Genomic DNA, 21,599 nt, shown 5'->3' on the forward strand with positions numbered 1-21,599 from the left:
CCCCAAATCCTATGATTTGTTTATATTCTCCCCCTCACTCAGTGCCCCACTTTCATTATACTTTTCAATTCTGAGACCCAATCTCCTCTCACAGCATTCAGTTTAAACATCCACCTTTTTTTTTTCCTATGAGACTTTTCTGCCTCAGGTTCCTTCCTCATTTAAGTATCTCACCCTGGAGAGCCAGATGTGGTCAACCTCTCTCTCTCTCTCTCTCTCTCTCTCTCTCTCTCTCTGTCTCCCCCCCCCCCACCTCCCTCCCTTTCTCTCATTCCCCTGGGGGCCCTTTTGTATGCAGCATGCTCAGCCACTTGTGTTTTACCCTGGGTCTCTGTGGACTAGGTTCCAGCACCTGGATATGTGTGGAGTTCTACCTCACTGTTGTGAGTCACTCTACAGTCTCAGTCCATGGTGGAAGGGATCCAGGCCTGCTCTGTGTGACTCCCATACTGCATAGGACCAAGTAAATGGGAGGGGAATGGGAACTGACTGGTGTCTGGGACAGCTTTCTCCTACCTAGGATTTTTTCGTTTCTTCAATTCAGCATTTTGGAGCCCTTATTCATCTCTACCATCCTCCAGAGTTCTAAACATACTGGGATTTGTGTTTTATTTGCTAAATCTCTGGGGAGGCTTTTTCAGGGGATGTCTTATGTCACCATGTTGATGACTCACCAGTCCCAGTTCAGTGCTTTTGATTGCAGAGAAGTGAATACAGGAATGAGATCAGTCCTTCTGCAACACTTTCTCACAATGGCTTCCTATGAACCCAGATGGACAGATGCATTTGTTAAGAGCTACTCATGTCCCACCATATCTGTTGCCCTCTTTGCAGAATGAGTTTGAGGCTGAGAAATTATCTAAATCAAGACATCATCTAGGTGATACTTTCTGCCCAAAGACCAGCTGCCTGCAATCCTTGACTTCTCTGCCACACAGTAAGGCACAGGGTGGCATCTGCTGGTATCTCCCTTCTCTTCTGGGTTTTGTTGCTTTCAGCTTCTTGCTTCTTCCCTTTTTTCCACACTATCTTTTAAAAGTCCTCTAAATAGGGAAGTGGCTGTAGGTCAATTGATTGGGCTCCTGTTTACTACATGGGAGGCCCTGGGTTCATCTCCCAGGGCCTCTTTATGAAGGCAAGCTGGCCCACATGGAGAGCTGACAGCCCACACCCGCAGAGAGCTGACTTCAAGCTGTTACAGCAAGATGATGCAATAAAGGGAGACAAGCAGACACAGAAGAGCAGCATGCAGAGAGCAGACAGTGAGCAAGCCGCAAGAGGGGGGGAATAAATAATAAACTTAAAAAAAAAAAGTCCTCAAAATAAATATGATGACAATGGAGCAAATGTATCTTGATCCTTAAAAGGAGACACCAAATTTTTAAGGTCAGGGTTTCCAAAAGCAAATTAAAATGAAGCTTAAGAAAGAATTCCCAAACTCTGATGAGGATGGCAAACAGAGCAGCTTTAGACAAAATTGACTTTTTTTTTTAATTTATAAGGGACCATCAGTTATTTGGGGGCTTCTGTCCTCCACTTCTCTTCCCAAACTTTTTATATCCTTGCTCTCAGAAGAATTGACTTGGCAATAGCCAAGGTAAGGTTTGAGAGTCTTCTTTCTCCCCAAGCTCTCATCCCAGATAATCCAAAGCATCCATGCTTGGTGGAGAAAAGGTGTTGTTCCTGCTTTCAGTAGACAATAATATCTCCTCTCTTTGAGGAAGTCAGATGACTTATGGGTCCAGGAGGCAAGTGAGCTATCACTGAGTTACCTCTTGGTGTCCCTTTTACTTCCATGTGCCCCAGGCAGCCTGTCTGTGTCCTGTTTTCTATTGGTGGAGAAGGGTGTTTAGTGAAGCCTCAGAGATTTTGTAAACTTTAAAGTGCCATCCACATGTAAGGGACATTACTATTATTCACTCAGAGCTTCTTCTAAGACTCTATTATGTATCATAGCTCTGTGCTGGAGACATGGAAGTGAGGGACTCTCTCTCCCTGCCCTTGAGGAGCCCAGTCTGGTCATAGAGATGCATTTGTAAACCACCAGCATTGTGAATACAGTGTTATTTTTATTATGATTCTATTTTAGTGTTTCCACTCAGACTTTGCAAGCCACTTAGCTACGTGTTTTTGAACTCAGCAATTGGATATAGGAGAAAGTGTATCACACAGAGGGTTCCAGAAGACCTGGGTTTTTCTCATATCTACTTTAACTAGACATATAACCTCGGGCAAGTCATCCAACCTTTCTCCTTTTAATCTCCTTTGTAAAGTGGGGGCAAGAATGCCAGCCTGCTCACACAGAGGGTATAAATGAAGCTCTAGGGTGCAGTATGGTGAGAAGGAACCTTGGAAAGCAGTCAGTATTGTATACGTGTGAAAAATTGTTATTATCCCATCAGTTAGCTCACTGGACCACCGTAAAACTCTGAAAAACTAACTCTATATCTAGGTATCTCATTGTCTGAAATCAGATCTATGAGGAGGATATTCCTGGGATCTGCTAAATGGAGACTAGCACATCCAGGCTCCAAACAGTATTGAGTGATATGGATGGCACAATTACAGACTGTGTCAACCGTGTGAGCAGGGCTTTTCTGCCCTCTTCCACTTGACTGTGTCTGGGTAAAGACTAATAATTTAACAGATACGGTTTTGGTACTTTACATTTTCTTTGACCCTATATCAGTTGGTTCTCATGACAACTCTGTGTCTACAGATGACAGACTCTGGTAAAATGATTCCCCCAAAGTCACCCAGGCAGTCAAGAGCAAATCTAGAGCCAGAAAAGAGGTCAACTTTCTCCTATTTAGTCCAAAACTAATTGACCCCAGCACATGCTTATGAACAGAGGGTACGCGGTGGGCATGGCAGAGAAGAATCTGATGGCTTGATGCCACCAGCTCCATTTGACAGACAAGACAACTTAAACTCAAAGAGATTAAATGATGTACCCGGAGTCACGTGCTAATACTGTAGACCCTCAGAAATTAACTGTTGATTGAATGAATGGGTGATCACTAAGGAAGGCTGTGGGAAATATATTCATAAGAAGGAGTTCCCAGGATCAATGTAATCCAGTTTGTACCCAGATACTGTGTGGGTAGGCTACTGGGAATGCAAGGCACAATATATGCCCTCAGGTTGTTTACAAACCTGTGGATATAACACTTAGCTCAAATAACTGAAGTACAAAGTAGATATAAGATTATGGATTTCAGGCAGAGTATTGTAGGGGTTCTAAGGAGAGCAACAGCTCATCTGGTTGTAAAGATCATGGAGCAGAGCAGTCTGGGCTAGATCCTTATAGAAAGCAGGTGGGGAGTTGGCAGAGACAGTAGATGGGCAGACAGGTCCCCACCTAGGCTGTCTGTAAGAGAATTGGGTGGGGAAAGCAGGGATGAGCTAAAATTCTGGGAGGTTTTATGCCCTCATCTTGCTGGTGTGACTCATTGCCTTTGCTGTCCTGATGTGACCTTGTTGCAGGAGGACATCTATCTCAGGGAACTGGAAGACAAACACTGGCTCTGCGATGCTGGAGCAGATCGCCATGTCAGACAGGTGAGAGAAGGACCTCCCAGCCCAGGGAGACAGGCTTTCATAGACAAAGAGGTATAAGAGCTAAGCCCTGCCCAAAGGGAAACTCTGATCTCACAGGACAGAGAAAACGCAAAGGCCCAAGCAGCTAGTTAACAAGATCAGAAAGGACTAGGTTGTGTGCTAAATGTTATGGTGATAAAGACTATATATCATAGGAGTTATAAGAAAGGAATAATTAGTATGGGCTGGAGCAGCTGAGGAAGGCCTCCCAGTGCAGGCAAGTTCTGCTCTGGGCCTGGAAATATGGATAGGATATGGAGAGCAGAGTGGGAAGGCACTGCAAATAAGGGACTGTACTTAATGGGGGTGGAGAGGGGGAGGGATGAGGATGGAATAGGGGATGATAGAGGCAGAGGCAGCAAAAAGGACCTGAAATGCCCCAGCCTCAAGACACCTTCCTGTCCCCTCCAGATACAAGCTGTGGGTGGATACCTGCTCTGAGATGTTTGGTGGCCTGGATATCTGTGCTGTTAAAGCAGTACATGGCAAAGATGGGAAAGACTACATTTTTGAGGTATGTTTAGCCCAAGGAATATCTCAGTGATAGTAAACCCCAAGGCTGAAGGACTTGGCTTAAGAACTATGTGGGTTGCCCAGGTTGCACTTGAGTTAGACTTACCTAAGCCACGGGAAGGTTCCCAGATGGTAGATCAGGGGATGTGTGTAGCAAGACACCTCCACCAGTGGGGAGTCATTGTTTCCATGCAGCTAGGCCAACCCATACCATGCTGTCAGAAATGCCAGATCTGGGGTCCTGGAATCCCAGCCTAATCCCATTCCTTTGGGGAAGCCTGTAGTGTTTTTACCATTCTTGTCTTCAGAAAGCTGGCCTTGGGAATCACTGGGTCCAACCTTCTCATTTTTCTTTTTCTTTTTTTTTTTTTTGTCTTTTTTTTTTTTTTTTTAATGTTACATTAAGAAAATATGAGGTCCCCATATACCCCCCACCCCTTCTCATTTTTCAGGTAAGAAAACAGGCCTGAGGTCATGAGTGTGTACCCAAGGCCACAGAATGAATCATTGTCTCAAACTGGGCTAGAATTCAGGTCTCTTGGATGCAGAAGATTCTCCTTAGCATCTGTCTGAGCCTCGGAGACACTACTCAGCCTGGCCCTCTAACTCAACTTTGCTGACTCCCTTTTCCTGTATTAAAGGGAGAGCCAAAAGTCATTAAGAATCTTTCACACACATTTCTGCTCAAGCTTCCTGGGAACAAGAAAGCTCCCTGGCAGGGGTTCGTGTTATTTCTAGAATATTGGTGTCAGGAGCCCAAGTGGGCTTTGGAATTCTCTTCATGGCCTGCTAGAGATGGTCATGCCTATAAGTCACCTCCACTCTCTGGATGGACCTCAGTTTTCTCATCCATGAATGAGAGATTTGGACTACAGAGTCTATGATCCTATTTAGGCTAAAACTTCCTAAAGGAGGACAACGTTGATCTGAGCTTTGTAGGTCAGGAAGAATCAGGATTGGTGGCAAAAAAGGAGGTCATCCCAGGTCAGGAATGAAGGTGAGAATCTAGTCATTTCTTGAGCAGAGAATGTTTGGAAACAAATTGTATAGATAAAAATCACAGATATGAAAACTGTCTTCTTCTAGCCAGAGACTTAAGGGAATGTGTTGGTCTGACCTTTATCTCTTCCTGCTTCCCCTACCTATAAAGCTCAGACCCCTGATCTCTACCTTTCCCCACTATCTTCAGCAGTCAGCCCTCAGTCTCTAACCTGAGCCCTAACCTGAGTGAAGATTGGGGGGAGTGGCCCAAAAACAAAGGTTTGCAGGAGTTGGGGACAAAGATCTTCCTGCAAAGGAGCAGGCTTCTAATTAAAGACAAGAACACCAGCTTCACCTCAAACCTCTGCCCAATTTAAGTTCTACCCATTCTGAAATACTGTGCCAGGCCTTTTAGGTTTCTAGATACTCTCCTCACCTGGGCCCCATCTTCCACCAGGTCATGGACTGTAGTATGCCGCTGATTGGGGAACACCAGGTGGAAGACAGACAGCTCATCACTGAACTAGTCATCAACAAGATGAACCATTTGCTGTCCAGGACCCCTGCCCTGTCTCCTCAGAGACCCTTAACGACCCAGCAGCCACAGGTAAGCAACTAAGAAGAAACATAGGAGAGCTAAGAACCGTTAGACTTTGGTGACTATAGAATGGCACTGAAATCAGATATCCACAGTCCTGGATAGGATATAAAAAGAGTCTTCTCCCTCTTCCTTTCCTTACTCTCCTCCCTTTTGGAGGCCTGATTGTCTTCCACTACCCCTTATAGGGGCCTTCTCAGCAATCTGCAGTTTTTGCCACAGTCCTGTCCAGGTCTGAAGTAAGTACAGGATCTCTTCCTTTTGAACTTGGAGTCTTCAGGGACTCCAGTTTTTCCTGGGATCCAGGCTGCTCCCACTTTTAAACTGAGAGTGTGGATTAGACCCCTCACCAGCTGTTCACTTTCTGTGACAGGTCTGCCAAATTGACAGAGAACAAAGGGACTTCCTGAGGAATCTGCAAGTCTGCTCTGAGAGAGAGAGTAGAATCATATCCCTCATTTTGGGAGAGTAACAAGAGGAAGTAGCATTCTTCAGTCATCTGTAATACAAGATTCATGGTTAATCACACCCACAGGGACAGTGTGCCAGCTGCAGGTCTAGTGGGAAATCCATATGGAAACTTTTGTATAACATCAGGTCATGAGGCTCTAGAATGGGCCAAAGAAAAACAGACCCTGCAGACTTGAGAGTCTTTAGTCCAGCCTAGGAGGTATCTCACTTTTCAAAAATACCTCCAAACTCTTCTCTCCACTGAATTTTGTGTAAAGAAGCAGTCAGTACTTGGGACAGTGAATTAAAGAACTGAGTCCTAGTCTAGCTGTGCTCCTAAACTGCTGTGTAACTTTGGGGTGAAGCTACTACCTTTTTCTGGACTCATGTTTTATTATTCGTGAGGATTCTCCCAGAATCCTACTTCAAACAGTTAGTGACACTAGAATAGTGATTCAGAGTGTAGGCCTTAAAGTATGAACTTCTCAATTTGAATCCTGGACCCTCTGTTTACTTGCTTTATGACCCTGGATAAGGTCTTTATCTGTGTCTCAGGAGAGACACCTCATAGGGTTGTTAGGAGAATTAAATGAGATAAAGCACCTAAAATATGGCATAGCACAAAATGAATGCTTAATAAAAGTTCACCGTTATTATGTAAGTAATAATGAGCTCTGGACTTGAGTTCCCTACACTTTAGGCTTTGAGACCATCAATTCTTTTCTAAAGATCAGTGCCTTTCAGGGAATTATGCCATAATCATATACCTTCAGGGAAGGTAATTGGATTCTAGAAATCCCTCAGTAAGGAAGGATAAAAGGCCAAAAGCCTTACACTAGAAGGGGAAGGGAAGAATAAAAAACACAGTATAAAGCAGTCTGGGTTATTTGGTATAGAAGCAAATTACCTTACATTTCTCTTCTTATCATTTGAATATCACGAATCATCACATAATAACATAGGTGATGTTCATAATAAATGAGCCTGTATCATCAAGAAAGAGTTCAGTTTTTTAGTATTTCATATCCTGTTTAAGAAGACTGGAAATATAATATATGAGAAATATTTTCATAAAAAATGACTAAAATAAAGCTATATGACAATTGATGAGGTCCCTTTTTGCACTTTAGTTTCCCATCTATAATATGAAATGATATCTAAATACCTAAGTGGGAACTTATAGGCTAATAGGTATTGACTCTCTTTGGGTGTTCAAGTTGAAAGTAGTCCCCTGTGGCAGGAGATTATCATATATTACCTCTTGTGGATATTTCACGTTTTGTAGATGGCTCACACCGTGTCTGACCAAGTGTAAGAATCTGTTCCCAGTACTTCAGGAATGTTAATTATTAGAGAATTACATTAATATTTGAGTCTGCCAAAGGGCTTCTGATGCAAAGTACCAGAAATGTGTTGGCTTTTATGAAAAGGATTTATTTGGGGTAAAGCTTACAGTTCCAAGACCTTGAAAAGTCCAATTCAAGCCGTATGAAGTGTTTTCTCACCAAAATCAGCTGTCACGTGGGGAAGCAAAATAGCCACTGATCTTTGCTGAGGATGTCTTTCTGCAGCCATGGGCAAACCTGGCATAGGGCTTGTCTCTTATCAGGCCTCCTCTCTCAGTCTGGGAAGCTCTGCTTTTTTCTCCAATTTCAGTTGTAAGCTATCAGGTACATGGCTCATTTCTCCATGGGCCTCAGCTCTTTGAGTCTCAGGAGCTTCTCTCCTTGCAACTCAGCTGTGGACAAAACCTTTCTCCCACATTGCAGGATCAAATATGGCGACTTTCTTTTCCTGTATCTGTGTCTGTCTCTATGTCTGCATTTATATCAGACCCAGCAAAAGGGTGGAGACTCAACCTGAGTCATGCCTCACTAACATAGTCCAGTTGAAAGGACCTCACACCCACAGGAATGGATTAGTTCACAAACATAATCTTTCTCTTTTTGGGATTCATAAAATAATTTCAAACTGCCACAAGTAAGTAGGAGAACAAAGCTTAATTGCTTGTCAGAGATACAAGCCCATTACTTAAATATTGTACTTAACTAGAGATGATGAAAAGATTTTCGTGGTTAAAAAAATAACAGGCCTGAGAAGTGGATGTGGCTCAAGTGATAGGACCTCTGCCTACCATATGGGAGGACCCAAGTTCAATCCCTAGGGCCTCATGGTGAAAAAGAAGTAAAAGCATCCCTGCATGGCAAGCCAGTGCCCGTATGGAGAGCTGAGTGCCCATGTGGGGAGCCAAGTGCCTGCGTGGGGAGCTGAGTGCCCACGCAAGTGCCCGTGCGAGTGCCGCATGGTGAGCTGCATGTCCACGCAGTGAGCCAGTGCCTGTGCAAGTGAGTCATGCAGCAAGATGATGACGCAACAAAAGAGAGACAAAGGAGAGAGTCAAGGTGAAGTGCAGCAGAGACCAGGAACTGAGATGGTGCAATTGACAGGGAACCTCACTCCACATCAGAGGTCCCCAGGATCGAATCCTGGTGAATTGTAGAGGAGTAAGGCCAGAAGAGAAGATAAAAAGAGAAATAGATACAGAAGATCACACAGTGAATGGACACAGAGGGAGGGGGACACAGCTAAGGGGGAGGGAAAGAAGAAGAAAAAAATAACAGGCCTGTGGTTAGATTTTATGAATTTTTTAATCTGGTCGAGTCAAGATACATAGGTCTGTTTAGTCCACCCTATCTCTATGATGGCATTGGCAGATTTTTGCCTGTCTTTGCTTTAGAGAAAGAGTGACAGGCAGTCACTTGGCCCAGTGGTTTGTCGTCCATCTACCACATGGGAGGTCCGCGGTTCAAACCCCGGGCCTCCTTGACACGTGTAGAGCTGGCCCATGTGCAGTGCTGATGCGTGCAAGGAGTGCCGTGTCATACAGGGGTGTCCCCTGCATAGGGGTGCCCCACGCACAAGAGTGCACCCCATAAGGAGAGCCGCCCAGCACGAAAGAAAGTGCAGCCTGCCCAGGAATGGCGCTGCACACACGGAGAGCTGATGCAACAAGATGACGCAACAAAAAGAGACACAGATTCCTGTGCCGCTGACAACAACAGAAGCAGACCGAAAAAACACAAGAACACACAGCAAAATGGAATCAGAGAACAGACAACTGGGGGCGGGGGAGGCAGGGAAGGGGAAAGAAATAAATAAAATAAATCTTTAAAAAAAAAAAGAACTTATGGGGAAGTGGATTTGGCTCAACTGATAGAGCATCCTCCTACCACATGGGAGGTCCAGGGTGCCCCACTCTCAAGGAGTGCACCCCTCAAGGAGAGCCACCCAGCACGAAAAAAAGCTCAGCTTGCTCAGGAGTGGTACCGCACACATGGAGAGCTGACGCAGCAAGATGACACAACAAAAAGAGACGCAGATTCCCAGTGCCACTGACAACAAGAGGTGGACATAGAAGAACACACAGCAAATGGACACAGAGAGCAGAAACGGGTGGGGGGGGGAAGGGGAGAGAAATAAATAAAAAATAAATCTTTAAAAAAAAAAGAATTTATGACTAGTTAAGAGAACCTGACACTGCCCAGACAGGATAAAAATGAGCTACTCTGAGATCCTGTGAAGGATCCTTAAGTACTTCTGTAAAAGTGTGTAGCATTATCTCTTGGCCTTCTGCAAGGAAAGTCATTCTGAACTAGAATGAAAGCTATGCTGAGAGTTCAGGAGATCTGGGTTTAGCCCTTCTTTGCCACTGATTCACCAAGTGACTTTGGGTAGGTTTCTTCCCCTTTCTGTCCCTCAACACCTTTGTGTGTTAAATGAGGGACTGAATTTTTAAAAATCTCTAAGCTCCACTTTAGCGATAAAATTTAGATTATATGAAAATATCTGAAGCATAAAAGTTCAGTAACAGGGAAACGGACTTGGCCCAGTGGTTAGGGCGTCCGTCTACCACACGGGAGGTCCGCGGTTCAAACCCCAGTCCTCCTTGACCCGTGTGGAGCTGGCCCATGCGCAATGCTGATGCGCGCAAGGAGTGCCCTGCCATGCAGGGGTGTCCCCCGCGTAGGGGAGCCCCACGCGCAAGGAGTGCACCCCATAAGGAGAGCCGCCCAGCGCGAAAGAAAGTGCAGCCTGCCCAGGAATGGCGCTGCCCACACTTCCCGTTCCACTGACGACAACAGAAGCGGACAAAAGAAACAAGACGCAGCAAATAGACACAGAGAGCAGACAACCAGGGGAGGGGGGAATTAAATAAATAAATAAATCTTTAAAAAAAAAGTTCAGTAACAGTTCAGTAATATAAATAAATAAATCTTTAAAAAAAAAGTTCAGAATTTTTTTCCCACTCTCCAGAAGACATTAGTTCCTCTTTGATATAAGCCCCATATTTTTATAAACATTAAATATTGCAGCTTATAATCTCCAGTGTGGATGATAAGCAGGAAACGTGAAAACGAGCTTCCCTAAAGATAGGGGCTCTTGCAGAAGTTTCTTGTAGCAAAGCCAGACAGGCTCAAGGATAAGCTTTTCCTATGTCTAGTCTCACATTCAAAGCTACAACAGGATGTTGTTGAAAATACACTGTGCTAGGATAAGGTACTCCCAGGTGTTATAGTCCCTACTCTGCCATAATGTATGGACCTTGGGCAGCCATTTCCCACCCCTAGATGTATGTTTCCTCAGCTATAAAGTGGAATTGAATGAGATGACCTCTAGATCCCTATCAATTCTCAGATCACATGATTGAATAAATATAACAAATGTTTCCCAAGCACTCACCTGTAGGGAGGGGCCATGCTTTATTCATCTCTGTTACCACTGATTAGCCCAAACCTAACCCAGAATATGTGCTTAATACCAGTTGTAAATGAATACTATGTTCTTAGTGCTACAGTGATGAATGAGATATAGTTCCTGTCCAAAAATTGTTTATATTCTAAATTGAAATCATTTCAGAGATTGTCACCATTTGTGGGATGGTATCTTTTTTGTCTTACATCCTCTCTTAGCTCCCTTCTGAGCCTTGTGACTTGATCCTAGGCCACTCAGAATACAGAAGATATCCAACAGTCACCCTTGGCAAAACCCTGTAACTTGGGCCCAATACCATGATTGAGTCATATTCCCATCTCCCAGTTCTTTCAGATGATAGTACATTTTCATTGGTTAGACGTGAAGAGACATTTCAATCCTCATGGCTCCAGGCCCAGGGAGCTCATCTGCCCACTATCACATCTACCAGCTTACCTTCATCTTTACCCATATGAATCTGCTTCTAAGGCCCACTCTCCACTTTTGATCCAGATCCTGCCTCCTTTTTTGATTTCAAGCATCCCCTGTCATATTCTTTTCTAGCAGATTGTCACATCAACATACACATATCTCCCATTTTAAAAACTAAAATAAAAACAAAAGCCTCCCTCAACCTCATATCCCCTTCCATCTTCTGCCCCATCTCTGCATTCCTTTTCAGTCATTCCTCTTGAATGGTCTTTGTCTTCCCTATACCACATCATATTCTCTCTTTGATCCACTCCAGTCAACCTTCCACCCCTATCAGTTGCTCTTGTCAAAGTCACTTGGTGTCACCAAGTCCAGTGATCACTTTCTTTTATTCTTATCTTGCATGTCTTCAGTAGCATTTAACACAGTTCACTACTCCTTCCTTTCTCTTCTAGGCCTCTATGACCACACCCTTGCCTGGTTTTCATTCTTCCTCATGGGTTTCTCCTCAGCCTCCTTTGCTGGCTCCTCCACTTCTACTAAACCTCTAAATATCAATGCCCCAGACCTTCATCTCACTATGTACCTTCCTTGGTGATCTTGTTCAGTCCATGTCTATCTTCTGCCCTGGCCTCTCATTTGAACTCCAAATTTACATTTCTAACTTCTGCTTGATATTTTTTCTTGGCTATCTAAAAGGCATCTTAAATATAACACAGCTAAAGCAGAACTCTTGTTTTTTCCCTTAAACCTGCCCCTCCCCCAATTTTCCCCAGCAATTCATGTAGGCCCCCACCTGCCTCTTTACCCTCAAACCATTCTCCGTCTTGCCCCCTACCCCCATACCCTAGCAACACCTGTAATGATCTTTGCATTAGCTCTGTCATCTCTGAAATGCTCCTTATCTTTGCAAGGCTGGCCCCTTTATGATATTTCCTCAGCCATCCGATCTAAGTGCCACCTAGTCACCGGCTACGTCCTCTCCTTCTTAAATTTTCTGCCAAGTTTATTCCTTTGTTTATTCCTTTGTCTCCTCCACTAGAATGTAAGCCCTTTGAGAATAGGCAACTTGATCAATGATTCATCTCTAGGGCCTAGAAGTGGGGGGAGGGGTGAGGGGGGCACGACTGCCCAGGTGCAGTCAATCATCTGTAAAGACTTTTTTTATTTTTTAAAAGATTTGTTTATTTCTCCACCACCATCTCCCTTCCTGTTTTCTGCTCCCTGTCCACTCACTTTGCCTTCTTCTGTGTCTGCTTGTCTTCTCTTTAGGTAGCACCAGGAACTAATTCCAGGACCTTCTGGAGGGGGAGAGAGATGCTCAATCTCTTGTGCCACCTTAGCTACCTGGTCTGCTATATCTCTTCTTGTCTCTCTCTGTGCCTCTTTTTGTTGCATCATCTTGCTTTGCCAGCTCTCTGCTCAGGCCAGCTTGCCGTACAGGCCAGCACTCCTGCGCAGGCCAGTACTCTCCTTGGGTCAGCTCACTGTGCAGGCCAGCACTCTGCATGGGCCAGCTCTCTGCTCAGGCCAGCTCGCCTTTACCAGGAGGCCCCAGGAATTAAACCCTGGGCCTCCCACATGGTAGATGGGAGCCTAATAACTTGAGCCACATCCACTTCCCTCTAAAGACTTTAAACAACAATAAAACTAACCCAAACTCTGTGTTTTATGATCACCATTTGCTAGCAAGACCACAAATTTCAGTGATAAAATATTCCTCCCACTGCCCCACTCTCCTTGATATGCCATTGCAGTACATATTGATTGAACGAGTTCCCAGTTGGAATAAGTATCTTTAACAGCCCTACCAGCCTGTGGGAGTTGACATTGGGATCCTAGGAACAACTTTGGTAGTGTACAAGGGGAAAGGATGTAAACCAAGGGACACTACCCAGGTCCCAGCCAGGACTGCCTCTTTGTTTGGCTCTAGCAGCTCAGGCCAAAGGAACTTCCAGCCTGAGTCAGAAGCTATAGGAGCTACTTCTTATCCAGAATTTGAGACCAAGACCAGGGCAGGTTTATGACTACCAGCACCTCCACCATTAGAACTTTCATTTTTTTGATTCTAGAAGAAAACCTAAAGGAGGCCGTGGGGGGGTGGGCAAAGGTAGGGGCTGAGTAGAAGGCATGCCTTACCTTGTTATCAGCCAGACCTCTTGGCCTGCAATGGATTAATTATAGCAAATAAAGAACAAAGTCATGGGAGTAGGTCCAGGCTGGCTGCTGTGGTTCATAGGAATAGGGACAGGGATGTAAGAGGCATTGGCTACACCGCTGAAAGGAGAGGTGATTGGCAAAGCCCAGCTTGGCTTCAGCCTGACTCAACCACCAGCTTGGAGCTGCGCTGAATGTTGGCCAGGGCAACTGACACCCTACACTATGGACTTTGAAGTGCTTAGGGAGACTGTTCTCAAGGTGGCAGTGACACCTGGTGGCCAGTAAGGGCCGAAGTCTCAGGCTACATAACTACAGAGCCTGTATACTCTGCTCTCCCATCACCCCCCCACGCCTCCATTCCCATCTACTAATTCAGGTTTTTTCACCTGAGATCTGAGCTGGACCTTACATACTGAGGCTCTTGAGAGGTGTGTGCTATTCCTGAGACTCCCAGGAACCAGGGAGAGAACTTTTAGGTACACAAAGATTCAAGGTCATGTCAGTTGAGATGATATCCTGGTGCTCTCCTTCATGTGGCTAATCTTTTTTCATTTCCTATTACACTGCTCCTCCTCTTTTTATTTTCCTATAAAATCTTCCAGAAACAAAGGACCGAATTGATAATGCAAGAATTGCAGACACTGATGGACTGAGGTATGCCCCTATTTACCTTGTGGGTTAGACCCATGGAAATGATTCTAAGATTCAGTCTTTGTATGCATTAATATATATATACTGTGTCCATGACAAAGACAAGCCTCTTCCACCACGCTGAACTATCCTATGAGTAATATGAAAGAAACTGCAGTTAATTAGCAGTAGTCTCAAGGAAGATGTGACATATCTTCAGATCCCTGATAGCAGTCATGGGATTGAACTGGACCATAAGGCAAACCTACTGGAAGACAAATTTTGGGGCCCAAAACAAGGAATAAACTTTCTAACACCACAAGAGGAAATAGCTGCTTTGGGAAGTAGTATATGCCAGTCACATCATGCTGATGTTCAAGCAGGGGTGGGAGGAACCACTGGTGAGGGCTATTGTAAAAGGACTGACTGGCCACATGGACATTGTTGAAACAGGTAATTTTTGTAATGTCTTTCCAGATCTGAAATGCTGTGATCAAGGATATGTACTAGCCATAGAACCTTGGAAAGACAGTCAAAAAAATTCAGAATTGAAGGAATGAGGTCAAATAATATCTGGCCTCTGGTGGAATGGTCTATCAATCCTTTTTTACTGGTTCTCTGGTCTAAAGAGATATTCAAAAACATTTGCAACCAGGTCTTTCTGACCACAAAAGCTTGAAAGGTCTCTTTAGTGTGAGTAGACCAAGGCTCAGAAGGAGTTTCATTGGAGTCTAAAGAGCTATGCATTTAGGGGGGAGACATAATTGTTCCTAAAATCCCAAATATGGGAGTAAAAGGGCTTCACTTGAGCTTCATAGAGGCAAATTCGGGACAAATGAAAAGCCTTCCTGCTTCCCACAGAGGACTGACTTTAAAGAATTTGTTCCCCAGTGAGTATAAGCTAAGAATGTGAGGAGATTTGAGGCAGGTTCAAATAAAATCACTGGTGACTAGATCCCTTAACAGACTTGTAAGGAAAACTGACTCTTTTGGTGCTGTTCTAAATTCTAAGGAACATCTTTAATTACTTGACGCTGACATTCTGACCTTGGGTGACCTGGTCCCCAGTGCCCCCATAGGCCCTGGGTCTGCCCCCTTGGGACATTTCTTATGTCCTTAGGTTATAGGACAGCCCCAGTCCAAGAGATGGGCTTTGCCCTCAAAGCGCCAGCACACCACAGGGAGGAAGGAGGAGCAGCTTGGGCACTGTTTATAACCACTCAGAGGAAGGAAGATGGGTCCTGGTAACTGCAAGCATGAGCCCAGAAAGATCCCAAGGTGCTTGAAAATTTGCCGTCTCTTTGCTCTGACTGAACCTACAACCTCCAGACCACATTCCTTCCTGCTGCCTCATTCCCCCTGGGCTCCTAGACTGGGGGAGTGGGCCTGGGGGAGCAGATGAGCTAATCAGAATAGTTCTGTGATATGTCCAGCAAAGAGCTTGGCCTGGCCTCTTTTCCTGAGGCTAGACTCTGGGACCCTTTCTCAATTTCCTGTCTCAATAATGCTGAGCAAGCACAGGCCCTTCCTTTTTAGTGGAGGCAGCTGGACTCAGGCCAACAACTCTCAAAAGCTGAGTCACTCAGTGTCTTTCCTTCCTTAGCTTTCCATCCTGCCAGAACCTCAGATAGGAGCTCCTCTCTTCTAGCTTGTCTGCTGACAGCAGCAGGCTGGGAAATTAAAGGTGCCTTTAACAAAAACCCACAAACCCTTACTCAAGGACTTGGTTTCTTTCCCAGGCCAGCGATTTCCTTTCCAATCAACTCAAGAGCTAATACTCTTTCTGAACTGATTTTTGTGCCTTTGCAGGGACCTTACTAGGACCAAATGATATCCAGAGGACATGATATAACCAGCCCAGAGCCACCTGAGTAATCTGATTTCAGTTTAATTCTCTGCACACTGAATTACAATGTGCCAGGTGACAGTAAACCACCCCAAGATATCTTTTCCACTAAGCCTGAAATTCTATGATTAAAGCTTAATTCCTTAGATTTGGTATTTATTATTAAATAATATTAGTGATGATCACCTATATTTGCCTAGCACTTTGCAGTTTACAAAGCACATCCATTATTTTGAGACTCACAACACTATGTGAGCTAGGTTGGTCTGGTATTTCTCTCTTTTACATATCAGCAAAGAGAATGAAAATACCTTGTTCAAATGACATGTCTGTTAAGCAGGAGCACTGGATCTTCTTGTTCCTAGTTCAGGGAACTCTCCACAATACCGTGCACTGTGCCCTGTTGATGCTCCCACCAGAGCTCAGGAGAAGGTCAGAATGGAAAAGAGCTGGGCATTTGTGACCCTGTATATGGAAAACCCTTGCTGCCTTCCTCCTGACAAACAAATGCTGGACCTGCAACCTGGGAAGAATCTCGAAGCTTCACCTGGACAACCAGCTCTCTCCTGGCTTCTCCCTTGCTTTTTTGCTCCCTGAAGTCCAGTGGGTCAGCACAGTAGGATATTCAGCCCAGTTAGTTTTGCTGGAGAGCAACAGTACCTTCTCCTTGCCAAGACCCTCCAAGCCTGTTCACACAGGGCACCTCTGCACTAGCAGACTGACCATCACCTCTTACCCCAGAATGACCCAGAAGGCTAGAAGGCCTTGGGGTCTTGCTGAGCTCAGGACTTTGGGATATAAGAAAGAATTGTTTCATGTATCAGGAATCTACAGAACTGAACAATGCATGAAATAATAAATGGAAGTCCAGAGCCAGGAGAAGCCATCTACCTGCAACTACTGAAGCCCTCTGTACAGTATCTCTGACCATTGCTTATCCAGACTCTAAACACTTTCAATGCCAGGGAGCACACTATTACCCAACCCAGCTCTTGACATTTTTCAGACTTACATTTAACTGATTTTGATCTTCTACTAAGTCCTAGGTTCTTCCACAGTTACCTCACTTAATCCTTACAATCTGCCTGCTGGGGAAACTAAGACTGAGAGATTAAGTAACTTTCCCAAAGTCACGTGAGGAAAGATGTCACTTTCAGGCTTCTCATCATCCTGTCTACTCCATGGGCTCATTTTATTCTGTCAGCATCCCTCTTAAAACAGGTGCCCAGAACTGGTTAGCCTGGACCTAGGACCTCCCCTTGTTGAGACACCAGACTCCTCCCAATACATCTCCAGCTGCATCAAATTTTTGGCAGCCATTGGAAACTGACACCTCTGAGTTTGTTGTCATCTTAGTAATTTATGAGCTCAGAGATTTTTTTTTCCTTAAGCTGCTATAAAACTGTTTATCCCACTTCTTTTGTCTTTGTAGCTGGACATAAGCACTGCACTTCACATTCTTACCTGTTTGAGTCAGCCCAAATTTCTGAGGGAAACTCTGCAGCTCAATTTGGCCACAAGTTTCTGCTACAGGCTGGCTACAGGCCAGACTTTGGCAGTGACGCCAGAGTGACCAGACTCCTGTGGAATTCAGCATCCCAGGCAGCTCTTGGTGACTGCAGACAGACCCCATGGTAGCCAAACCCCACAGGGAATAGGCCCTCAGACTCTAGCAGACAGAAGGCTTGTGGGAGGAGCCAGAGTGTCTCAGCCTAGAGAGGGACAGTCCTTGGGGACTCTTCTCCCTGCTTATGATAGCCCCTGGGAAGTCTTTGTTCCACAATATCAGTGGAGCTGGGGACAGGAGAAGCTCCCTAAGGTGCCAGACAAGGGTGGCCAAGGCACATTCCCAGGCTCCAGCCTGAAGAACTGCTTCTGGGAGCTCTTCCCTAATGCTTTTGGAAGGGAACATATTTGGTCTCATCCTTGAGGGTCTCACTTGTATTTTCCTGTACTTGGGGAGAACCAGGGCTAGCCTTCATGATCACCTCTGTATGATCACCCCTGTAAGCTCATCCCATGATCTAGAATTCTACCATTAGAGCTTAATTTGTGGCATTTTAGTAGTTTGTCCTGGAATCATAGATTCTCAGTGTTGGAAGAAACCTTAGTGTTCACCTAGTCTATTTCACATTTAATGAAGGCATATTCTCAACAGTATCTTTGTCAGGTCATCCTCTAGCCTCTGCATGAACATATCCAGTAACAGGGAGTGTTCCCCTTCCCAGGACAGCCTTTCCCACTGTTTTTACTATGGGAAGTTCTTCCAATAAGTGAAAACCTGCTTTTGGCCCAGGTTCTGCCCTCTTGCTATGTGGTTTCATAACCCTCTCTGAGAACACCATTTCTCTGAGAGGTAAACATCTTAAGCTGTTTTTACCAATGTCTGAGGCTGTACATTGCCAACCGTCTTTGGTATACAGGGTGAGCCCCTGGGAGAGGGGTCTAGCAAGAGCCAGTCCAGTAGCTTCACAAACCGTGTGACTATATGTACTCATTAAAGAACCCAGCTTTTGCTGTTATTCGCCTGAGTATCCCTCTCAGGCAGTGAGAAGCCATGATACTGATGGATTGCATGGGAGCCCAGAGGAGGCTTTATCAACATAACTAAATGAAGTTCTTCAAATCCCTAGATTTGGAGCACACTGCATGGGGTATTGCATCATGGGAGTGAGACCTAGAAAACGGCATAGCCTCAAAAGAAAATGCCTCACCAATATCAGAACTATCACCATCATCTGCTATATCTTATTTAGCACCTACTGGAGCCAGGTGCTTTATAGATCCTGTCATGCTTTATCTCACAGAAACCCTCACTGAAGAAACGCTAGTCAACGGGGTGAAATAACTTGCCGAAGGTCACAAGGCAGATGTGGATTTAACCCAAGGCCTTCCTAACTCCAAAGCCCAAATTCCTTCCAGTCCCTTTGCTTCCCATCTTAAAAGCTTGGCAGTGTATCTATGTGTGTATGTGTGTGCTGGGGAGGAGGGTGGTGTACGGTGGTAGTGGTGGTGGTTAGGCAGTCTTGATGGAAGCAATTTCTGCTGCTTGAGGCTTGTTTTGACTTCACCTTGTATGTCTAATAAATAAGTTCATGGACCAGGCCTCAGATTTCATTCCTTGACATGAGCATTTTCAGAGCTGTTCACCAAGTCGATACCAAAAACGATGTGGCTTAACATCTATGGTTGAGCAACAGTTTCTTCTTAAAAGACTCTACTCCTTTTTGAATTTTCTTTTCTATTGATGGTGTTTGTTCATTTATTTAACAAGCATTTATTAAGAGCCTCTTATCTGTTTGGCCCTGTCCTTGATGGTATAGGTAAAATGACTGTAGGCTTAGATTTCTAGCATATTCCTGATTTTATCTAGTTTACCTTTTAAATAAATAATTCCAGTATCTAGTATCAGGCCATGTAGCCCAATTTTTCCTTGAAAAAATTAAAAGGCCACTGCACTTATTGGGAATTCATGAGAAGATGAAAATACCATCCCTAAGTCTTTTCAGGAGCTTATTCAGTCTACAGGATAGCAAGACAGCACTGCAAATGGCCCCTTTAGTGTATGAGTCTATTTAGTGCTATGACAGGATTTCAGAGATGAGAATGCCATGAAATGGGCTGTCAGAAGGGAAGATGTAATGGATGGAATAGAACTTGATTTAGGCCTCCAAGATATGTTGGTGTGGTTTGATAGCAAAGGAAAGAAGGCATTCCTGGAGGGTACTCAGCATCAACAAACAGTGGTGTAGCATAGACTGGAGAATAAACAATGAACTGCCAGGTCTGGAAGGAGAAGGTGTATTTAGGACATAGTGAAGAGACAGAGGTAGAAAGGCCAACTGTGACCATGCTAAAGCATATTTCCTGTGCCAGCTTGAATAATATGGATGTCATCCTGTAGGCAATGGGGAAAGAATGCAAGAGACTGCCTGGGTTCACAACCCAGTTTCATTAACTTCCACTATATAATCTTGGGCTAATTACCCAACTTATTTGGGCCTCCGTTTCCTTCTCTAAACATTGGGATGCTGAGAATAATAGTTTTTTCCCTAAGAGCTATTGTGAAGTTAAGGGAGATACTACATAGAAGTGCCTATCACGTTACCTTGCACATAGTAAGCATTCAATAAGTGTTAGCTATAAATTTTTTAAAGCGGTTAAGTAACTCAGGGAAGGAGTTTAAGAAGATAATAGGTAGTCCCAGAGAAGACAAATTGGGGAAAGACAAGACTGAAGAATTAGGAGACTATTATAGTAGTCTAAACAAGAAATGATATAGATCTGACCAAGATTGGTCAAGAGAAGATGGAGAATCTAAGATACCAAGTGAGAAAAACAGACAGGTCTTAATGACTTGACTGGACAGAGTATTCTGTAGCTGGCTTTATTAGATGTGGGTATTCTCAACCCTCATGGATCTTGAGAGTACTTGGAAGAGGAGAATGTGTGATTTGTGAGAGGTTGGGGGTTTGGGACAGAATGGGCAATCTCTGGTGTGGTGGCTTTAAAGGACCTTCCAAAAGTGCCCTGCCCATTACTCTCTGAAATTCTCTTAGAGACTAGTTTTAGGTAGTGCTGCTAATAAGAGACAGAGACCTTAATTGTATTTTTCCCATGCATCACTATTCTCTTACCACCTTGTAGTAGTGATGTTTATTTGTTCTAGATCATAGAACATTTGTTCTAGTTCATAGAAAAACACCTCTGTGTTGCCTATGTTATTCAGTTCCTAGATTATTCTCTAGCTTTCTTTCAATTGACATTTACATCCCTATACTACCCCTTTCAGCCACAATCCCATTTATAAACCAATTGTGGTAGTTTATTATATTCACTATAATGTGATACCATCAACTCTATCCATTTCCACACTCTTACAGTCAAGGTATTTGAAAATTCGACACACATTAAGCATCAGGACCCCTTCTCAGTCCTCATCCTTTCTTCTGCCACTGAGTGTACACTTTGGATAGAATGTACAAGGCAAGGGGCTGTATAACATAGTGAACCATGTGGTAAAAGAAGGAATGTGGTTAACAGTATAAATTGAGAGTGTTCTCTCATGAAATAACAAATGTATAATATTAATACATACTGTTAATAGGTAGTATATGGAAAAAATATACCCAATGTATGCTATGGACCATAGTTAGTGGTAATAGCCTGATCATATTCTTTCATAATCTGTAACAAATATTCCATAACAATGTAAGCTTTTGGTGGAGTATTGATGTACAGAAATTCTGCACATTATATATGATTGTTTTGTAAGCTCACAACTTCTCTAATTAAATAAAAAAAGAAAGAAAAATTAAAAAAAAAAAAACAATGACACTAGGAAAGTAACACTTTCTACTTCCCTGGTAGTGGAGCTGAAAATAGACTGGCCTTAATGGGCAGGAGGGGAGATAGATGGCCAGAATCTAAGGGTCCGGGGTGAAGGGGTGTGGGGGTGGTTGGGGATTGAGTAACAGGAAAAACAACTTCCACGTTGGGGTAGGGCTGGAAGTCACGTCACTTGAAGAGAAGAACACTGAAAGAGGAAGTGGAAGAATGCTGAGGACATAGCCCATTTCCCAGCTTTGCCTCCAAAGGCTTCACCTCTCTGACATCACCATCAGCCCACTTAGCAGC

General features: G+C 44.2%; 1 protein-coding gene across 1 annotated transcript in view; it reads left to right on the forward strand.

Moving 5' to 3' along the window:
* Positions 1 to 21,599, forward strand: part of SYN2 (synapsin II) — a 218,052-nt gene that overhangs the window by 187,926 nt on the left and 8,527 nt on the right. The window contains exons 8-10 of the mRNA XM_058288638.2: positions 3,487 to 3,561; positions 4,012 to 4,114; positions 5,552 to 5,701. Of these exons, the coding sequence (XP_058144621.1) occupies positions 3,487 to 3,561; positions 4,012 to 4,114; positions 5,552 to 5,701 (328 nt within the window). The remainder of the gene's footprint in view (positions 1 to 3,486; positions 3,562 to 4,011; positions 4,115 to 5,551; positions 5,702 to 21,599) is intronic.

This window comes from Dasypus novemcinctus, chromosome 26, assembly GCF_030445035.2.
Source record: "Dasypus novemcinctus isolate mDasNov1 chromosome 26, mDasNov1.1.hap2, whole genome shotgun sequence".
NCBI classification, from domain to species: domain Eukaryota; kingdom Metazoa; phylum Chordata; class Mammalia; order Cingulata; family Dasypodidae; genus Dasypus; species Dasypus novemcinctus.